Raw genomic sequence first — 23,506 nt, forward strand, 5'->3', positions numbered from 1 at the left:
TAATCTCAATACTGATGCCAGTGTTTATGGGCTCCTGGGCCCCAGTGTGACTGCACCCTCAGCACCCTCTCAAATTACGCCCCTGCTCCTGGCTTTGGCTAAAAAAAAACACAGCAAATCTCCAACAAAAAAACCCTGTATTTCCACAACCTTCCCTCGGCTATAGCTCCGTCTCCTCCATGGGTCCAGCCTACTCCCTTGCACGGATGTCACTATCTGTAGTTATAGACCGATAGTGATATGTCACAGGAAGTCCAGAAAATCAGAAGAGGAGGGTCACATGACCAAAGCAGGAACTACTGGAACAGTGCAATGTATTTAGTGCAAGACAATGTACAAAATGTTAAATATGGGGATTTACTTTTACCACCATGCAAATGGTCGTCCTCTTTAGGGTATGTTCACACAGAGTTTTTTGCAGGCGGATTTTGAGGCGGAATCCGCCTCAAAATCCGCCTACAAAAATGGCTCCCACTGACTTGAATGGGAGCCGCTCACTTTTTTTCCTGCTAGCTAGTAGCGGAAAATAGAAGCGAGATGCCCTATCTTGCTGCGGATTCTGTGGCTGATTCGGCAGCGGCGTCCACGGCTTGAGACACACTCCTGTTTAGGCCCATTCATTTGGGCCTTATCAGGAGCGGGATGCCGTGACAGAATGCCAAAAGTTCACCCAGCGGACAAGGTTTCCGCCACCTTTTCCTCCTTGTGAATATACCCTTAGGCTAAGGATCCATACTTGTCACTTCTTCTCAGTCCACTCCTAGCTTTGGCTAAATAAAAAAAATGCAGGAAAATCTGTAACAAAAATGCAGTTTTTTGAAGTGTGGCCTTCGCTTACAGGGGTTTTTGGGGACTTATATACAGATAACCTCTCCTTAGGGTAGGCGATTATCAATATGTGATTGGAATGGACCCCACTGATCAGTTGTTTGGCGAGGCCTCTACCCTCTGGCCTCTTCCTTGTACTGATGACATCATATTCATCGGTCACATGGTACAACACCAGCTCAGTCCCATTCCAGTTAATAGTGCTGCAATATCCAGCACAGCTCCTATGATATGTATGGTGTTGTGTTTGGCATTACAAGGCCCCAAAATCCCTTTACGGGTGGACACATCTGTAACTGTCTATCACGTGATAAGACCACCCACTGGACTCCTAAACCCAGATCAGGTATAGGCAGATAATGTTTATAAATTCTACCCATTTTTTTTTACTATACATTATATCAATCTGCTTATCTTCTCCTGCTGCATAACAAGCTGTCTGCAGATTAGTCTTCTTGTTCAATGTGACAGGTTCCCTTTAAATCTTTTTCTCTGCAATGAATTTGGAAAGACATATGAAGAACTGAATCATCACAGAATCTGACCATTAACCTCAAGCTGGGTGATGTGTCGTCCGCGATCCACAAGTCTTATAAAACCAAACTTTCTCACCACAAATCTCCCCCAATATCTGACTACTTTCCAGTCTGTCTTATAACTGCACGACATCAAGGCCTTTCCTATCTTACTCATCCTCCATTCTATTCTCTATCCCGATCCTCCTATTTTTTCTGTAAAATGAGTAAATATTTCCTGCAGATCATGTCTTCAGACGCTAGACATTATTACTGGTGTCTATGAACGGAATGTGTTTCCACCAGGAAGAACAGTCGAGTGAAGATCAATAAGACACAGCAGACGTAGAGAATAACAGATGCTGTGGAGCTTCATTGTAGTTAATAACTGGAATACAACTGAGAATATACAGCACAGCCTACTCTATATTGCCAGACCGCTGTCCGCCTTGTTAGCTCTTCATTAGGATTCTCTGCTAAGACAGGACCATAGCGCCATCTAGTGGCAATTAAGGTTAACAAGCACTCAAACTCTGTCGCTTTTGTTTCGTATTGTAAGGTATCTTTTAGGATTAGTATTAGTTTTGCTTAGTGCAAGGCCATAGGGGACAATACATGACAAAGATCAAAGATACAAAGAACACCAAAGACAGTATTTTTGTGGCATGCATCACACTCTCATGCCTTGCACATGGTATTAATAGTGTATAGGTTTTGACTTGATGATTCTTTAATATGTCACATACATAGTAATTGGGACTCGGTCCCTATATTTTGATACCCATCGCCCTTTCTATCATATAATGGAGCCAATTACAGCTCAGACTGTGAGTCCCAACAATGGACCCCATTTCTGAAGTTGTCAGTAGAGAGGATCATGATGGGGCAATGGTGTACTTATCATGGAGGCCAAATAGATAATCGCTATAAGATGTTTTGTAGGCACAAGATACAAGGCTGTAAATGTACCAAACATCTCCTAAATCTTAAAAAGGGTAACCCATTTCAAGCATGCTATCTAAACTGATAATTTATGTAAATTTAAGACTTTTCCTAAATACTTTGTTGCTTCATTTACCTGCTATACGGGATTATTCCTCCCCATTGTTTACATAAGGTTTCCGGTATAGTCTCTTTTCCCATTATTTACATTCCCGACATAGTCTCTTTTCTTATTTAGCATCTCAGGACAGGTAACGTGACAGGTAACTGCTATCTGGAGGGGAGGGGGGCTGAGTTCTCGGGATTGTGCTTTCTCTCTTCTGCTCTTAGGTCCCAGGCAATCAGGCCTAATATTTATATTTTTCTGATAAAGTCTCAGATGTTAGGGATTTCTCAGTGCTTGTTATCTGTACAGTTTAACGGTATTGCAAGTCCGCAGTTTATCCTGGCAGAATGTAAGGTTTTTGTTTTTTTTTTCTCTCCAAACCAGTATAGTGAGACATACATTTACTGTGCACGTTGTTTGATCTGCATTTATATTAGATTTCTAGTAATCGTAATAAATAATCTCTCATGGTAACGGCAATGTCTATATCTAGTCAGGCACTTCATAGTGTCCTGTCCATCAAATAGTCAAAGCCTGCCCACCAGCTTGTTGAAGAATACTGAAAGTGATAAGAAGAGAGAGCTCATAAACTGGTGAGAGAGGGAGGTGGGAAAATCCCTTTAAGGATTATTGTACTATTGATAAGACTGAACTGCTAATAAGTTTTTCTGTTTTTATTATGTTTTATAGATGTGTCCACTCATATAGTGCCTTGGCTTGGGTTTGGTTACAGACTAACAATTCACTACAACATAGCAAACTTCTAGCATAGCCCTTGACAAGCTGTAAATAGTAATGCAACCACTGGGTGGCCAGACATGGACACGTATCTCAAGATAGAATATTGGTACACCATGTAGTTTTGAAAAGCTGGTCATCTATGGGAATACATACATGGACACTTCTAACCAACAGGAACAAAGGAAGAACACTTCTATATGGATGTTATAAGACTGAACAAACAATATGTGGACTATGCAAATACATAACATACATATTAAATAAAACGCCAAGCATGTAAAAAAAAAGCGCATGTGAAAAAAACAAAAAAATTTGAAGAAACACATTTTAATTATTTTCATTAAAAAAATGAGTCTCCTGTGAGTTAAATGACTAAAACATGATCATATCATGAGAAATCAGCAAAATGTGCTAATAGCTAAATGCAAACATGCAAACTGATGTGTGATCTTGAAAATCCCTCTAACCACATCTATGATTGTAAGATGAGATGATGCGACATCTATAGTATATAATATAACTGTGGCCTGCCTGGGTCTGTGATCTACCCACTTCATTAGGATTTCCACTTCTTAGAGCCGGGTACCTGGCACAGTATTCAGGGATTTGGGTTGAGCAATGTTAGTTCTACTAATGAGTTTTGAATAATTCTCTCTGCAGATGGTTTTTGACAGAAGAGGGCACCAGTGCATATACATATAGGAAGAGACGTAACCGAATTCTCAGCATCTTCACATCACATACTGTTACTTACCGATGAAATGGTTTACATGTACTGAATGAAATACAGACACATTTTATATGGACGTATGGACACGATGTTTATCTGGACCTACAGATGTTGCAGAGTTAACCTGAACTTCTACAACTGGTTAAACTGTTGCAATGTGATATCTTATCACAGAAGACAATAAAAAAAGTGGGGCCACACGGTGGTTAGCATTGCAGCCTTGCAGCGCTGGAGTCCTAGGTTTGAATCCTGCCAAGGGCAAAAAACCATCTGCAAGGAGTTTGTATGTTCTCCCCGTGTTTTCTTGGATTTCCATCCCATAATGCAAAGACATACTGATAGGGAAAAATGTACATTGTGAACGCTATATGGGGCTCACAACCTACATAAAAGACAAGAAAAGTCAATGACTTTGCATTGTTTTTTTGTAGTCTTTACACTGCAGCAGTTTAACCAATTGCAGAAGTTCAGGTTAACTCTGCAACATTTGTATATAGGTTTATACTCTATTATAAATCTCTGGGGTCTCTTCAGACCTTATAATATAATAAGTGGAGGTCCAGAGGAGGTGCTAAGCAATAATAAGCAGTGATACTCACCTTCTCCCACCTCTCCTGGGCTCCCTGTGCATCTTCGGTTGTCTTTTAGCCTCCTCCGACCTCCAAGGTGATGTCAGTGGCTCAGGTTATGCGGAGCACAACAACGCTATAGCGCATTGAAGCAAGTACCATGATGTAAGCATGCCTCTTGTGACTGCTGAGGCCCAAACCCCAGGGAGGGAGCCCAGAAAAAGTGAGAGAAGGTGTGAAGATATTTAATAATAATTATTTTTGGCAAATTGCTCAAACTCAACTCATTACAAACGGGTTTGTTCATCAATACTTACAACTCTGCCTGGAGCTGTTCCTCTGTTATCCCTTTCCATGGGGCCATGATGTAGCACCAATCAGCCATGTGCTCATGTCAAAAACTTGCCACAGACTCAAACACATTCTGCAGCATTGTGTATTCAGCTCCTGTGCATATTGATGTGTTTCCATGGTTCCAGATGTGTTGTCTGACCCTACAGTTATATGATAATCCACCCTATTAACCGCTATTCACTTGCCAGCTAACAGAGAAGCCAGATGGAAGCAAATAGCACACGACTGCGAGGTCAGGAGACACATTGGGTTGTTTTTGTTCACAGCTTTTTATGCACTGGTAATATCAATAATACAGTATTATTCCAGTTATCTGCTGTCTACAGGATCAGACAGGTGCAGGATTATCACCATTCTGGTTAAGCAGATGTAGAGGAGTAAACTAAATCTATTCCCGTAAGTAAAAATTTGTGCTCGCCAGCATAGAATACTGATACAGAAAACTAAGCAGGCAGCATTACTATATCCAGCGGAAAATGGAAGAAATGAAAAATGAATCTCCACTTAGACAAAGAAGACTTATTGCAGATTTTTGGTGCAGATTCCCTCTGTCAACCATTGCCTGAAGCAGGTAACCATTGTGGCCAGTGACTGGCTGAGCAGACATTAGGGGACCTGGGCAGCGGGGATACCAGTGGTGACTTTGTTTGTAATTGTAATTCATTGGACAATGGATAGTTGAACTTCTCTTCAACAAAGATGATAGTTGGGCTGCCATACCAGGCTTTGGTGCTGTTTTTGGAAAAAAAAAAATCTCTAATTTCTAACTTCTAATGACTTTGACTCAGTGGTTAGCACTATTGCTTAGCAGTGCTGGAGTCCTGGGTTTGAATCCATCCAAGTACAACATCTTCAAGAAGTTTTTATGCTCTCCCCATGTTTGCGTGTGAAACATATTCATATTGTGAGACAGTGAGTGATGACAATATCAGTAAAGTGCTGTAGAATATGTTGGCGCTATATAAGTAAACAAAATAAATAAGTATCACCATTGTAATGGTCAAATTCATAAGAGAAACTCTGAAAACTGTCTTTAGTCCATTTCCAGCTCAGTAGGACAAACACAGATCCATAAACCGTCATTTTCTGATGACACATCCTTTTTGATACAAGATCACAACTTCCCTATAAAGAGGTATTCAGAGACCATTGCCTCCATGGTTCTATTTGGGTCAAACCTCTGGTTCCTGCATCTGTTTGTGACCCTGGGTTAAATGATCAGAGACAACACCCAATCCACCTCTTTTCCTGTGCTCACTGGTATCTACCTGTACTATGGGGGCTGGCAGAATAGGAATATGGGACAGGAGGGAGTTTCGCTATATCTCCCCCAGGTTTTTTACTTATGTGTGGTCCAGTGTGGGCCTTAAGTAGCCCTCAGCTCTAGGTGTGACTCCTTGACTCATTGCTAGCCCAGAAAAAGCCTGCAGATTCTGCATTTCAGGGCAGATCCAGGGAGTGAGAGGAGTTCTGTGGGTCTGTCCTGTAACCTTGAGCCCAGTGAGACAATATTGTGATTGTTTTGTTCTTGTGGCTGATAGTAAGCCACAGGTATAGTTAGGTTATCATTTATGTTTAGTTAGCAGGTATTTATTTTGTTTTTGCCTGAAGCTGAGGCTGTATTTTATTTTGCATTTTGTGCATGAAGTAAAGGTTTATTTATTTTCCTATTTTTTTCTAAATAAACAAGTTTGCTGCATATTTTGTGTCCTTGTCTTTGACTGTTTGGGTCCGCTCCTTTGCTGTTACTGAGCTACCTCCCTCACAACACTCATACTCAGAGCTGTAGCTAGATTTGCCCATCACTTGGGGTAAATCCTTATTTCACTGTCATTACTCTGTAAATATACAAAAGTCGCTTGTTGGTGCTCCCTGACAAACAGCACTTCGAGCACTTGCCCCAGAAACTTCCATCAGCTACACCCCTGCTCAAACTATACATATCAGTGGAAACATTTCAAAATTTCAGGCTCAAATCTACTATGCATTCCTATCGTAAGCAATACATAATGTCAAATGTCTTACCACCAACCATTGGGTTCCATGTACACCAGGTCCCTAGGACTCTATACTACAGATTGGCACCGTATTTTCCTCTAGAAGCAAAACTGGCTAATGGAATATGCTACGATTATGTTTTTCTCACGATTTCCGCTGCCTTGGATAACCTTAGTCACCCGAAAGCAAAGACGCAATTAAAATACTTCACATTTGGCTTTTGTCGCAGTGAGTAAGACGTGGCTTGGGCTCGAATAAATAGAAATGTAGCCAACCTGTGTTCTTTTCTAGCAAATCAAGGCTTTCCTACCAGAGATAAAGTGCTGCAGCATAACCCATGTGTTCTCTTATTGTGCTGGGTAAGTAGATTAACGACAGCGATGTGAACTGCCAGCCTCACAGTTGAAGTAATGGTTGAAACACTTACAGTTAGATTAATCTCTGCGTGGTATGACGCTGACCTTTACAGTGACCTACACACACATAGCCTACTCCTGCAGTACAAACATATTTTTTACTGCAGGTCCTGACATTGCGTTGAGTTTGCATAACTCATACATTAGGTAACTAAACTCAGATTTATCAGTCAAGGGCAAATAGAAGGCTAGAACATCTCACATAATATGATACACTGCTGAACCTGGCATCCATCGCCGGCCCTGAACATCACATTGTTCAGTGATAAGTAGAACAGAGATGGTGGATATCCTCAGCAGGGGGCCTGACATTGCTCGAATTATCTTCATTATCTCATGTAGTACTGAACCCCTTAAGCAGCAGGTTATTTTAGGGATGTATTGTAATATGTCTATGGACCATTATCCTGGTATAGATACTGTATGTATGTTTTAGTATATATGTATATTTGTATATTTTTTTTACTGTATTTGCTATGGAAGAAAATAATTTTTGATATGTTTATTTTTAGTATATTGTGACTGTGCTTAGCAATAAGCCTAGGACCCTGTTAAGAAACATCATTGCTATGCCCTAACAGGCTTTTACAATAGTCAGACCTGGAAACCATTATCTGTCCTCCACGTTGATGTCTGCCCCATCCACCACGTTGCTTGGGCTAGCTGCCTTGGCCCAATGATAAGGCTTGATCACAGCATTGAGAGTCCTAACCGAGACTGGAGTTCTTGGTGTCCCAGCAGCGACTGCAGGTATGTGGCCATGTATTACAGTCATTCTGCCTAGAGTGATCACTTGGGTACAGTGACAGTGTAAACACAATCTCTTTGACCTATTAGTATGTCAAGGTGTGTCAACTGCCTGAGGCCCCCATATACCATTGCTGTACGTCACAGTTGACACTCAGTATCTATGCAGACTGTATCTATAGGGTCCCATTCTCTTTGCTTCTGACTCTTGACTTTTCTACTTTATGCTGTGTGCCCTGACCCTAGCCTGGGATAACAGTTCTGCAAGTATTCCACCTGACCTGACCCCAGCTTATATGTGATTATCCTTCTGTCTCTCGCCTTCATACTGTGCTATCTCTGGCCTGTCTTCACATCAGCTCTTGTTAGTAGTGATTAATCTGAGCAGTGACCTGCAGAGTCCATGAAGGAAAGTTCATAGCACTGTAAGGGGGTTAAGGGTGAAGAGAAGAAAGTTCCTTAGATGCTGCTCCCTGCTCTGGTCTACATCAAGCCCAATGAGTCCATCACCTGTTTTGTGGCTTCTGTGATGGCTAGGCAGGACAGTGATTCATCTCATTTAGCAGGAGACTGCAAAAAGGGACCCACCTACTAGCTCTCAGTCCTCTGATTGGGGCAATATAGTAAGGTGAATTTTTGAGTTCTGTTCACATGGTCCGGTGCTGCATGGTATCTGCTGCTCCTGTAGTGCTGTGCCTGTGGGGCGGCACGGCCCAGAACCTGGGGGCTTGGTCTGGTGGCAGCGGTGTTGCTGGAACACTGGGTCGTTCCCCCTGTGGGTGCTGTTGTTGTGGTTGTGGCGGTCGCTGGGCAGCGCCACCCCCAGTAGAGTAGTGACTCACTATAAAGAGCTCACTGTGAAGTGGCTAGTGGGCTTATACACCTTGATCAATATGTATATTAAAAACCTCATGTTCAGTATTGTAGAATTTATGGGAAGCACTAGATCAATGTATAAGACTGGGATGTGCGGGCCATGTCTTTTTCTCTTTTTGGATATGTTGTATACACATCGCTTACAGCACAGAGTACCATTGGGGCACTACAAAAAGGGAGGAGTCAATTGCTTTGCCCTGCTGTGCCTTTTAAGGGGTTGAAAGAGTCTGAACACTGGGGGCGCCAGTGGGCTTGCATCGACTTCTATGGGGATGCCAGCACTGTAATCTCTAGCAGTGTCTACAGCTTGATAGAAGTGAATGGAGCTGTGAATGGATCTGTCAATAATGGGACAACTCTTTTAAGAGATGGTATTGCTATATCTAAGTGGAAACTGTAACTTAATACAATCATGTGTATAATATTTTACTGCAACTGTAATTGAAGAAAACCATTGGACTGAAATCTGAGCTGATGGTCCGACCCATGACTGAGGAACCTCTAGTTAGGGAAGGGGAGGAGAGAATAGTAGTCTCTTGAACCCTGAGATAGGAGGAGGAAGTAGCAGAGAAGTGTGGAGCTAAAACACTGGTTAAGCTGGCCTACAAGTTAGTTTAAGGCATATCAACATGTTGTTCTGCACTCAGGAGATGGGAATAATCCTTGCTCAATTCTATGGAGACTGTGTGCAAGAGGAGAAACCCGGCCTGTTAGCCTCAGGTTCCATAGGGCAAGACAGGGTCTTTGTGGATTTAGAGTTTGCCCTTAGCAACCAAGAAAGCACAACTTCCATCTTGAATTCTGATCTTGAGAAGTGAAAGTTGCGCTGTGATTGGTTGCTTTAGGCAACAAGGACAGTTTCATAAATCTGTCCCAATGACTTTGCTCATAAAGTGCAGATTAGATGAGGATGAATTGTTTTCATATGACACCAGCTATTGTAAATGAGGATGTGCTGAACAAATACAGCGGATTATCTATTGTTCTAGGAATGTAAATGCTGCATTTATAGCATAGATTAAGTCAGATAAAAAGTTAATCATAGTAAACAGCACAGCTCCACAGAGCGCCATTGTTTATCCATAGGCAGACCATCCAGCTTTCTATTCTTTTGTAGTACTACAGAAATAAAGATCTGCTCTTTTCAAGACTTCAGACACTAAGACGTCAGCTTATAGGAGGCCTACCGGAAAATGAAGAGAGGGGGTGGGCTATGGGGGTACGGGAATGGGTGGTTTATATTTATAACAGGAAAAAAGATCATATAGTGTGTCTATGCTGAGATCCAGTATGATCCATGATTCCGATGACATCACGTTCCTTTCTGATTTCTGTCAGGGGTAGCGTTATCGTAGACTTTGCAAGGAGTCTGTCAGCACAAAATGAGATATAAATAGAGATGAGCGAACAGTGTTCTATCGAACACATGTTCGATCGGATATCAGGGTGTTCGCCATGTTCGAATCGAATCGAACACCACGTGGTAAAGTGCGCCAAAATTCGATTCCCCTCCCACCTTCCCTGGCGCCTTTTTTGCACCAATAACAGCGCAGGGGAGGTGGGACAGGAACTACGACACTGGGGGCATTGAAAAAAATTGGAAAAAGTCATTGGCTGCCGAAATCAGGTGACCTCCATTTTAGACGAATAGTGGATTTCAAATCCGGGTCATATGAGAATGTGAACTTTGTGACTATGAGACAGGGATAGCTGTACAGGCAGGGATAGCTAGGGATAACCTTTATTTAGGGGGGAATGTTATTAAAAATAACTTTTTGGGGCTCTATCGGGTGTGTAATTGTGATTTTTGTGAGATAAACTTTTTCCCATAGGGATGCATTGGCCAGCGCTGATTGGCCGAATTCCGTACTCTGGCCAATCAGTGCTGGCCAATGCATTCTATTAGCTTGATGAAGCAGAGTGTGCACAAGGGTTCAAGCGCACCCTCGGCTCTGATGTAGCAGAGCCGAGGCTGCACAAGGGTTCAAGCGCACCCTCGGCTCTGATGTAGGAGAGCCGAGGGTGCACTTGAACCCTTGTGCACCCTCAGCTCTGCTACATCAGAGCCGAGGGTGCGCTTGAACCCTTGTGCACACTCTGCTTCATCAAGCTAATAGAATGCATTGGCCAGCGCTGATTGGCCAATGTATTCTATTAGCCTGATGAAGTAGAGCTGAATGTGTGTGCTAAGCACACACATTCAGCTCTACTTCATCGGGCTAATAGAATGCATTGGCCAGCGCTGATTGGCCAGAGTACGGAACTCGACCAATCAGCGCTGGCTCTGCTGGAGGAGGCGGAGTCTAAGATCGCTCCACACCAGTCTCCATTCAGGTCCGACCTTAGACTCCGCCTCCTCCGGCAGAGCCAGCGCTGATTGGCCGAATTCCGTACTCTGGCCAATCAGCACTGGCTAATGCATTGTATTGGCTTGATGAAGCAGTGCTGAATGTGTGTGCTTAGCACACACATTCAGCTCTACTTCATCGGGCTAATAGAATGCATTGGCCAGCGCTGATTGGCCGAATTCCGTACTCTGGCCAATCAGCACTGGCTAATGCATTGTATTGGCTTGATGAAGCAGTGCTGAATGTGTGTGCTTAGCACACACATTCAGCTCTACTTCATCGGGCTAATAGAATGCATTGGCCAGCGCTGATTGGCCGAATTCCGTACTCTGGCCAATCAGCACTGGCTAATGCATTGTATTGGCTTGATGAAGCAGTGCTGAATGTGTGTGCTTAGCACACACATTCAGCTCTACTTCATCGGGCTAATAGAATGCATTGGCCAATCAGCGCTGGCCAATGCATTCTATTAGCGTGAACTGAGTTTGCACAGGGGTTCTAGTGCACCCTCGGCTCTGCTACATCAGATTGCTACATCTGATGTAGCAGTGCCGAGTGTGCATCAGATGTGTAGTTGAGCAAAACTGACTCAGCACTGCTAAGTCTGCATTCGCATAGGAATGCATTGGCCAGCCTTCGGCCAATCAGCGCTGGCTCTGCCGGAGGAGGCGGAGTCTAAGGTCGGACCTGAATGGAGACTGGTGTGGAGCTATCTTAGACTCCGCCTCCTCCAGCAGAGCCAGCGCTGATTGGTCGAGTTCCGTACTCTGGCCAATCAGCACTGGCCAATGCATTTCTATGGGGAAAAGTTAGCTTGCGAAAATCGCAAACTGACAGGGATTTCCATGAAATAAAGTGACTTTTATGCCCCCAGACATGCTTCCCCTGCTGTCCCAGTGTCATTCCAGGGTGTTGGTATCATTTCCTGGGGTGTCATAGTGGACTTGGTGACCCTCCAGACACAAATTTGGGTTTCCCCCTTAACGAGTTTATGTTCCCCATAGACTATAATGGGGTTCGAAACCCATTCGAACACTCGAACAGTGAGCGGCTGTTCGAATCGAATTTCGAACCTCGAACATTTTAGTGTTCGCTCATCTCTAGATATAAACTAATCACAATACCTTGTAAGGTTGTCAGCACAGTTTACAATGGTGTATTTCTTATTTAGGACCTATGCTCCATTCTTATAAAAATCGTCCCCATCTTAATCCAGCTTCCTTCACTTCCGGGTGTCATCAGTCATGCACATGGCAGAGCTGAGCAGTAGTTAGCAGCAGCAAATAGTGGAGCCCATTGATGGATAGCCATGCTGCTTAAAGCCCTTTTCTGCTCAATTGCATTTGGATAATAGGACGATTTTTGCAAGAATGGAGCAGTGGTCCTGAATAAGAAATACATCATTGTAAACTTTGTTGACAACTCTACAAGATACTGAGATTAGTTTATATTAGAATTTTGTGCTGACAGACTCCATTTAAGTTCAAGTTGCGAAACATATCAATGTCTACACATATACAGTGGGGCAAAAAAGTATTTAGTCAGTCACCAATAGTGCAAGTTCCACCACTTAAAAAGATGAGAGGTGTCTGTAATTTACATCATAGGTAGACCTCAACTATGAGAGACAAAATGAGAAAACAAATCCAGAAAATCACAGTCTGATTTTGTAAGAATTTATTTGCAAATTATGGTGGAAAATAAGTATTTGGTCACCTACAAGCAATCAAGATTTCTGGCTCTCACAGACCTGTAACTTCTTCTTTAAGAGTCTCCTCTTTCCTCCACTCATTACCTGTAGTAATGGCACCTGTTTAAACTTGTTATCACTATAAAAAGACACCTGTGCACACCCTCAAACAGTCAGACTCCAAACTCCACTATGGTGAAGACCAAAGAGCTGTCAAAGGACACCAGAAACAAAATTGTAGCCCTGCACCAGGCTGGGAAGACTGAATCTGCAATAGGCAAACAGCTTGGATTGAAGAAATCAACTGTGGGAGCAATAATTAGAAAATGGAAGACATACAAGACCACTGATAATCTCCCTCGATCTGGGGCTCCTCGCAAAATCTCACCCCGTGGGGTCAAAATGATCACAAGAAAGGTGAGCAAAAATCCCAGAACCACGCGGGGGGACCTAGTGAATGAACTGCAGAGAGCTGGGACCAATGTAACAAAGCCTACCATCAGTAACACACTACGCCACCAGGGACTCAGATCCTGCAGTGCCAGACGTGTCCCACTGCTTAAGCCAGTACATGTCCGGGCCCGTCTGAAGTTTGCTAGAGAGCATTTGGATGATCCAGAGGAGTATTGGGAGAATGTCCTATGGTCTGATGAAACCAAACTGGAACTGTTTGGTAGAAACACCACTTTACGTGTTTGGAGGAAAAAGAAGAGTTGCATCCATCAAACACCATACCTACTGTAAAGCATGGGGGTGGAAACATCATGCTTTGGGGCTGTTTCTCTGCAAAGGGGCCAGGACGACTGATGCGGGTACATGAAAGAATGAATGGGGCCCTGTATCGTGAGATTTTGAGTGCAAACCTCCTTCCATCAGCAAGGGCATTGAAGATGAAACGTGGCTGAGTCTTTCAACATGACAATGATCCAAAGCACATCGCCAGGGTAACGAAGGAGTGGCTTTGTTAGAAGCATTTCAAGGTCCTAGAGTGGCCTAGCCAGTCTCCAGATCTCAACCCTATAGAAAACCTTTGGAGGGAGTTGAAAGTCCGTGTTGCCAAGCGACAGCCCCAAAACATCACTGCTCTAGAGGAGATCTGCATGGAGGAATGGGCCAACATACCAACAACAGTGTGTGCCAACCTTGTGAAGACTTACAGAAAACGTTTGACCTCTGTCATTGCCAACAAAGGATATATAACAAAGTATTGAGATGAAATTTTGTTACTGACCAAATACTTATTTTCCACCATAATCTGCAAATAAATTCTTACAAAATCAGACAATGTGATTTTCTGGATTTGTTTTCTCATTTTGTCTCTCATAGTTGAGGTCTACCTATGATGTCAATTACAGACGCCTCTCATCTTTTTAAGTGGTGGAACTTGCACTATTGGTGACTGACTAAATACTTTTTTGCCCCACTGTACATATGTACCAGGTAAGGTTAAATTCACATGTGCACCAGAGTCTCATGGTCAATGGGGTCCACCAGCTTTGCATATAATTGCTGTTTTAACAGTCCGCCTCTTTGTTGTTTAGGTCCCCTGACAGATCCGAGTAATAGAGATCCAGCGCTGGTGTGAACCTAGCATAAGCTCATATCAGAATGGAACATAGTACTATATATAAACTCATAGTATACTCCTGACACTACAATAGTCTGAGAAGTCTGTAGTATGTACTGTTTCCCCAGACATATACAACTTTATGTCTATATAGTTACATACATCTGCCAGTTATGCACAATGAAAAACTGTTTTCAATATAATTCAAACAAAGACCAGCAGAAGTCTATGAAAACATCAGATATACGTGTTAAAACTGAATTAAAATATATATATATATATATATATATATATATATATATATATATATATATACACATGTTAGGATTAGAGATGAGCGAACAGTGTTCTATCGAACACATGTTCGATCGGATATCAGGGTGTTCGCCATGTTCGAATCGAATCGAACACCGCGTGGTAAAGTGCGCCAAAATTCGATTCTCCTCCCACCTTCCCTGGCGCCTTTTTTGCACCAATAACAGCGCAGGGGAGGTGGGACAGGAACTACGACACCGGGGGCATTGAAAAAAATTGGAAAAAGTCATTGGCTGCCGAAATCAGGTGACCTCCATTTTAGACGAATAGTGGATTTCAAATCCGGGTCATATGAGAATGTGAACTTTGTGACTAAGAGACAGGGATAGCTGTACAGGCAGGGATAGCTAGGGATAACCTTTATTTAGGGGGGAATGTTATTAAAAATAACTTTTTGGGGCTCTATCGGGTGTGTAATTGTGATTTTTGTGAGATAAACTTTTTCCCATAGGGATGCATTGGCCAGCGCTGATTGGCCGAATTCCGTACTCTGGCCAATCAGCGCTGGCCAATGCATTCTATTAGCTTGATGAAGCAGAGTGTGCACAAGGGTTCAAGCGCACCCTCGGCTCTGATGTAGCAGAGCCGAGGCTGCACAAGGGTTCAAGCGCACCCTCGGCTCTGATGTAGGAGAGCCGAGGGTGCACTTGAACCCATGTGCACCCTCAGCTCTGCTACATCAGAGCCGAGGGTGCGCTTGAACCCTTGTGCACACTCTGCTTCATCAAGCTAATAGAATGCATTGGCCAGCGCTGATTGGCCAATGTATTCTATTAGCCTGATGAAGTAGAGCTGAATGTGTGTGCTAAGCACACTCATTCAGCACTGCTTCATCACGCCAATACAATGCATTAGCCAGTGCTGATTGGCCAGAGTACGGAATTCGGCCAATCAGCGCTGGCCAATGTATTCTATTAGCCCGATGAAGTAGAGCTGAATGTGTGTGCTAAGCACACACATTCAGCACTGCTTCATCACGCCAATACAATGCATTAGCCAGTGCTGATTGGCCAGAGTACGGAACTCGACCAATCAGCGCTGGCTCTGCTGGAGGAGGCGGAGTCTAAGATCGCTCCACACCAGTCTCCATTCAGGTCCGACCTTAGACTCCGCCTCCTCCGGCAGAGCCAGCGCTGATTGGCCGAAGGCTGGCCAATGCATTCCTATGCGAATGCAGAGACTTAGCAGTGCTGAGTCAGTTTTGCTCAACTACACATCTGATGCACACTCGGCACTGCTACATCAGATGTAGCAATCTGATGTAGCAGAGCCGAGGGTGCACTAGAACCCCTGTGCAAACTCAGTTCACGCTAATAGAATGCATTGGCCAGCGCTGATTGGCCAATGCATTCTATTAGCCCGATGAAGTAGAGCTGAATGTGTGTGCTAAGCACACACATTCAGCACTGCTTCATCACGCCAATACAATGCATTAGCCAGTGCTGATTGGCCAGAGTACAGAATTCGGCCAATCAGCGCTGGCCAATGCATTCTATTAGCCCGATGAAGTAGAGCTGAATGTGTGTGCTAAGCACACACATTCAGCACTGCTTCATCACACCAATACAATGCATTAGCCAGTGCTGATTGGCCAGAGTACGGAATTCGGCCAATCAGCGCTGGCTCTGCTGGAGGAGGCGGAGTCTAAGGTCGGACCTGAATGGAGACTGGTGTGGAGCGATCTTAGACTCCGCCTCCTCCAGCAGAGCCAGCGCTGATTGGCCGAATTCCGTACTCTGGCCAATCAGCACTGGCTAATGCATTGTATTGGCGTGATGAAGCAGTGCTGAATGTGTGTGCTTAGCACACACATTCAGCTCTACTTCATCGGGCTAATAGAATGCATTGGCCAGTGCTGATTGGCCAGAGTACGGAATTCGGCCAATCAGCGCTGGCCAATGCATTCTATTAGCCCGATGAAGCAGTGCTGAATGTGTGTGCTTAGCACACACATTCAGCTCTACTTCATCGGGCTAATAGAATGCATTGGCCAGCGCTGATTGGCCAGAGTACGGAATTCGGCCAATCAGCGCTGGCTCTGCTGGAGGAGGCGGAGTCTAAGATCGCTCCACACCAGTCTCCATTCAGGTCCGACCTTAGACTCCGCCTCCTCCAGCAGAGCCAGCGCTGATTGGCCGAATTCCGTACTCTGGCCAATCAGCACTGGCTAATGCATTGTATTGGCGTGATGAAGCAGTGCTGAATGTGTGTGCTTAGCACACACATTCAGCTCTACTTCATCGGGCTAATAGAATGCATTGGCCAGTGCTGATTGGCCAGAGTACGGAATTCGGCCAATCAGCGCTGGCCAATGCATTCTATTAGCCCGATGAAGCAGTGCTGAATGTGTGTGCTTAGCACACACATTCAGCTCTACTTCATCGGGCTAATAGAATGCATTGGCCAGCGCTGATTGGCCAGAGTACGGAATTCGGCCAATCAGCGCTGGCTCTGCTGGAGGAGGCGGAGTCTAAGATCGCTCCACACCAGTCTCCATTCAGGTCCGACCTTAGACTCCGCCTCCTCCAGCAGAGCCAGCGCTGATTGGCCGAATTCCGTACTCTGGCCAATCAGCACTGGCTAATGCATTGTATTGGCGTGATGAAGCAGTGCTGAATGTGTGTGCTTAGCACACACATTCAGCTCTACTTCATCGGGCTAATAGAATGCATTGGCCAGTGCTGATTGGCCAGAGTACGGAATTCGGCCAATCAGCGCTGGCCAATGCATTCTATTAGCCCGATGAAGCAGTGCTGAATGTGTGTGCTTAGCACACACATTCAGCTCTACTTCATCGGGCTAATAGAATGCATTGGCCAGCGCTGATTGGCCGAATTCCGTACTCTGGCCAATCAGCACTGGCTAATGCATTGTATTGGCGTGATGAAGCAGTGCTGAATGTGTGTGCTTAGCACACACATTTAGCTCTACTTCATCGGGCTAATAGAGTGCATTGGCCAGTGCTGATTGGCCAGAGTACGGAATTCGGCCAATCAGCGCTGGCCAATGCATTCTATTAGCCCGATGAAGCAGTGCTGAATGTGTGTGCTTAGCACACACATTCAGCTCTACTTCATCGGGCTAATAGAATGCATTGGCCAGCGCTGATTGGCCAGAGTACGGAATTCGGCCAATCAGCGCTGGCTCTGCTGGAGGAGGCGGAGTCTAAGATCGCTCCACACCAGTCTCCATTCAGGTCCGACCTTAGACTCCGCCTCCTCCAGCAGAGCCAGCGCTGATTGGCCGAATTCCGTACTCTGGCCAATCAGCACTGGCTAATGCATTGTATTGGCGTGATGAAGCAGTGCTGAATGTGTGTGCTTAGCACACACATTCAGCTCTACTTCATCGGGCTAATAGAATGCATTGGCCAATCAGCGCTGGCCAATGCATTCTATTAGCGTGAACTGAGTTTGCACAGGGGTTCTAGTGCACCCTCGGCTCTGCTACATCAGATTGCTACATCTGATGTAGCAGTGCCGAGTGTGCATCAGATGTGTAGTTGAGCAAAACTGACTCAGCACTGCTAAGTCTCTGCATTCGCATAGGAATGCATTGGCCAGCCTTCGGCCAATCAGCGCTGGCTCTGCCGGAGGAGGCGGAGTCTAAGGTCGGACCTGAATGGAGACTGGTGTGGAGCGATCTTAGACTCCGCCTCCTCCAGCAGAGCCAGCGCTGATTGGTCGAGTTCCGTACTCTGGCCAATCAGCACTGGCCAATGCATTTCTATGGGGAAAAGTTAGCTTGCGAAAATCGCAAACTGACAGGGATTTCCATGAAATAAAGTGACTTTTATGCCCCCAGACATGCTTCCCCTGCTGTCCCAGTGTCATTCCAGGGTGTTGGTATCATTTCCTGGGGTGTCATAGTGGACTTGGTGACCCTCCAGACACGAATTTGGGTTTCCCCCTTAACGAGTTTATGTTCCCCATAGACTATAATGGGGTTCGAAACCCATTCGAACACTCGAACAGTGAGCGGCTGTTCGAATCGAATTTCGAACCTCGAACATTTTAGTGTTCGCTCATCTCTAGTTAGGATCATTACGTGATGTACTGTATATACAAAAAGTTCCTGATAACAGGCAACAATAGATTGTAGTTTTTGCATAGCCAATGCCACACTAAATGCAAATACACCATAAATGTAGCAAATACAATCGAATAAAACAATAATCAAATTAATAATTGTCACATTGAAGATCAAGTCTAAGTCAAATGTGACAAAACAAGACCTAGTCTAGAACTCATAACTCAATACATAGGAGAAAATCAAACACCATGGAGCAGATCCCACATGTAAATCTACAATCTGATATAAAATCACTTACATACTCCGCATATTCCTTACAAAATCCATGTAACCAAATATTTTTGCAGCAGAAATTACAGAGAATTGCAGATATCAGAGATAACGTTTTATTCTCCTACCTCCAGTGGTGCTCACAAGTAAAGATCCAGTCGAGGTGTTTGTTGGTAGCTTTCCATTGTTTAGCTGCTTTACTCTTTTTAGATGGGACTTTCCATTGTAATGAATCTGTGCCTGCGCTGCTGAGTTTAGCTGAATGTTGCACACTTCGCATAGCGAGTATAAGATCTTCTTCTTTTCACTAGAGAACTGGCAGTCCGTCCTGTCCGTCCAAGTTACTTTTTCCTCAAAGCATCGCAAAAACATTGCTGCACTCATCCTTCCATTTTCTGGCCCATGGTCGGGACTCAATGATCGTTTCATCCCTACAAAATGAAGAATTGGATTTCCATCATTAGAATATTAGAAATCATGTGAAATAAAGTGAAGTATTGGTTTTATACTTAGATTCATTCATTAGGGAAATTTATTATATAGATAGGTAGCTAGATAACAAATAGCTAGATAGATGACAGATAGATAGATAGATAGATAGATGACAGATAGATAGATAGATAGATAGATAGATAGATAGATAGATAGGTAGATAGATAGATAGATGGTCGCTTTAACCATACGTCCAATAGTACAACTGCACCAGAACCTATGGTAGCGGGAGCACCCTGTGGACTGCAGTATAGTCCTACATTTGGGTCCAAGCTACCCCAACTCATCGGTGTTGCCAGTGATGAAATAAGGAGCCATTCACTCCCTGCTTCAACACGCGGCTGCTGTTTTTGCTTCCAGTGTCCTGGGAGTAGGAGGCGTGATGTAGTGACACTACTTACATTGCGCCTGTTAATCCTTAAAGACTCCAGGACCAGAGATGAATGAATAGGGGAAAGAGTAAAGGTGAGTATTTGTTTTTTTCTTTGATACATGGGGGACATGAAACTGTGAATGCAACCTTCACAGTTTCAAATAAGCACTGTGTAACTCCAGCATTCATACAAATTAAGAAGGCACTAGCTGTCCACTGCTGCTTATAAAATACCCTTAATGAATTGATTATCAGCAAGTGTGTCCACCTATACAAAAGCAGGATGTTTTGGCAGTTTGCTGGTCTAAAGCATTCAGACGTGTTAAAACAATGATAAGGAGGAAAGAAATCAGCAGTGATCTTAGAGAAGCAATTGTTGCTGCTTATCAATTTGGGAATTGCTATAGGGTAATTTCCAAACAATCTGAAGTCTATCAGTCTACAATAAGGAAGATTATTCGCAAGCGGAATACATTTTAGACAGCTGATAATCTTCCCAGGAGTGGAAGTCTCAGCAAATTCACTGCAAGGTCAGACCATACAATGCTTAGAGAAATTTAATTTAAAAAAAATACAAGAGCTACATCCAAGACTCTACAGGCCTCAGCTAGCATGTTACATTTTCAAGTTCACGATAGTACATTTAGAAGACTGAAAAATATGGCTTGTTGTGAAGATTTGCCAAAAGAAAACCTCTTCTTTTACAAAAAAGGACATGGCAACACGGCTTAAGTTTGCAAATTTAAATCTGTAGAAATTCTGGAACAATGTCCTTTAGACAGATGAGATCAATGATGGGGAGCCTGTCCGCTAAAACAGCGGTTACCTATGGATGCTATAGACCAGGACAAACTGTCCTGGACTGGCTTAGCACCGAGCAGTGGATTGGGGAGGCCACTGGAGCAGTGCTGCTCCAGCAGCCTCCCCTCACGTTCAGGCAGAGAGCAGGTCCTCTCCGTGCCTGCTCTCTGCCTGCAAACGGTGTTAAGCCCCGCCCCTGTCGTTCGCCTCGGGCGGCGAAAGGGGCAGGTTCACCCCTGTGGAGAGCCATACATTCCCTACCCCTGCTATAGACTATATTGGGGTCCAGTCCTCCACACATGACTTTTCTCTCTGCAGAGTCTGCAATGGAGTCTCATACGGAGACTCTGATGCAGATGTGAACAAAGCCTCAATTCACATTGCAGCATATAGCATTATTTTTTGGTAAAACAACAGGCATCATAATGGAACTAAATGTACCCTTTTATAAGCCAGTGGTGTCATCGGTATCAGTCATGTGACATACTTGTCACACAGCGTTGTGGCTTAGGCTATAATTGGAAGTCACAAAGCAGATGTGAACACAACTATATATATAGTCACTATATTCACTATATATTCACTAAAACAAGATGTCTTATTAGCCCAAACCCCATGTATAGCTATAAAATAACTATTAATTGAGCCTAATAAAGCAGTATTTCTCAGCAATATGACAACTTTGGAGAATACTTCATCATTAAATTAGAATCAATATCCAGTATGATCCATGTGTCTCATAGAGAATTATTACTAATATAAGTACATAGTATAATAAGCAACCCATAAAAAATTAACAATTAGTAAATAATTAATAGATGCAACCTAGTCTTACTACTCAATAATTCTAGGTCCCAGACTCTGGACTCTCCGCAGCTCCGCTCCGCTACATGGTGTGTAATTTCGTCTAGATCTTTAATTATGGCTTTTATCTAAGAAAAATCATCTCAAATGGCTTGAACTAGCGATGTTATAAACTAATGACCAGCAAAGCGTCTCATTAGTCAAGTGAAATGGGATTTATTTCTGAAACAGTGGCATTGAGTAACAATGAAATATGTGTTAATAAAGGGAATCTTCACCAGGAGGAGGGCAACCTTGAGAGAATGTTACTTCAATGTTAAACGATGGCCATAGAAGTTTAAAGTTCCTGTATGAAGCCTATTACAAGATCTTATTTTATGTGAACGGGAACAAAACACCAGAAATAATGAAACATTTTTAGAATAAAAAAGTGATGGCCATACATTTCACTGATGTCAGATAGCTGATGGAGATGTCATGTCTTTCTTTTATATTTTCGATAATAATTTTTGAAAAATGTTATAAAAACACTGCAAAATATGTTAAAGGGATCCTGCCAGTGGTCTGACATAAAAATGGCAAATTTTGGCACTTATTTTGCACCCAAAAGTGTGCCACTAAAAATGCGGGGCATGATCACGGTGGGTCTGGGCAGAGGCACCTCATCCTGACAGATTTACAAAAACTTCATCGACGTCTACACCCGTTATCATCGACGTCTACACCCGTCCCTGTCTGGCACAGATTTCAGTTTGCTGCCTTTTAATAATTCTGGAGCATCTCTTGCCAACTGTGTATAGGTATAAAAATAATTAATAATGATAAAAATGACTCACAATAACTAATGATAAGAGGATCATTATTCTTAAAGGGGTTGTCCAGGATAAACTGATAATTAACCCCTAAACTAAGCTCTCTCCCCCTACCTAACTTCTAATTTACTTCAATTAAAAAAAATCTCTAATTACCCATATCCCTGGAGCGGCCATGTGGCCACCCCAGGGACACGTTCTGATAATGCGACGATGTTCCGTTTTACCGTTTCTGAAATGGAACATCACCATCACACTTTCCCCTCCCCTATCCCCATCAATACTTAACAAGCCTTCCTGTGTTCATGCTCCTCCCTGTCTTTCTGTCTTCTAGCAGTAGAATAGGTTAGCTAGGGAGACGGGGGGGCATGGGAGGGGCTAGTAATTGGTGGGATCGCTAGTCAGAGTGGGAGGGGCTAGGCTTAGTGAGACAGGCAGGGTGGAAGGGGCTAGGCTTTGTGAGATGAAGGGTTTTGTAATGGAGTGAGAGTGTAGGGGGGACTGAGTGAGAGGGAGTTAGTGCAGCAGCTACACAGGAAGCTGCCCAGCAGGAAGGTAAAACCATGTAAACAAATACAGAGGATTCAGCAACAACCAGAGACACCCAGAAATCACTCCAAACACTGCTAAATGTTTATGTGTAATGTATAGGGTGAGTTCAGTTTTATTCCTTGCTTAGTGTTTTTCGTTGCACAGTGTGAACACTGCTCTAGCTCAATAATTGAATTTTCACCACACCCATCTCCTGTACCTTGTTCCCTATATCCATCAAATAGTTAATTCTAGACTTCCCTGTGTGATTGACAGCCTGTATTCCAATTAAATCTAGGGTGGGTCTTGGGCTTCCTACATAATGGAGATAAGCCCACATTGACTTGCTGGCTATTGTGATTTTGTACTTGCTAAACTCCTCTTCTGCTACTATTGTATTGTTGACCTCTGGCATATTCTTCAACTACTGTCTTGGATTTTGATTATGAACTGCATTACTCAACTGTTACTGGACCTTATGCTAGCTGACCTCCCTTTGTTGTTGTTTGTCTGTGTTGTCACTTATATAGGAAGGGCCCATTGACCATTTTCCGCCGGCACGCAGGAAGGGACACGGTGGGAATTCAGCTTAGGGTTCACTGCCTATTGTGCCCTCCCCCTAGGGTTCAGCAGCAGCTACTAGGGAATT

At 43.7% G+C, this 23,506-nt stretch overlaps 1 protein-coding gene across 1 annotated transcript in view; it reads right to left on the reverse strand.

The window, feature by feature from the left end:
* The window catches only part of ZNF385B (zinc finger protein 385B), a 461,571-nt gene that overhangs the window by 315,354 nt on the left and 122,711 nt on the right, over positions 1-23,506 (reverse strand). Inside the window, exon 2 of the mRNA XM_075286074.1 lies at positions 19,173-19,475. Within this exon, the coding sequence (XP_075142175.1) occupies positions 19,173-19,473 (301 nt within the window). The 5' untranslated portion in view covers positions 19,474-19,475. The remainder of the gene's footprint in view (positions 1-19,172; positions 19,476-23,506) is intronic.

This window comes from Leptodactylus fuscus, chromosome 8, assembly GCF_031893055.1.
Source record: "Leptodactylus fuscus isolate aLepFus1 chromosome 8, aLepFus1.hap2, whole genome shotgun sequence".
Classification (NCBI taxonomy): Eukaryota; Metazoa; Chordata; class Amphibia; order Anura; family Leptodactylidae; genus Leptodactylus; species Leptodactylus fuscus.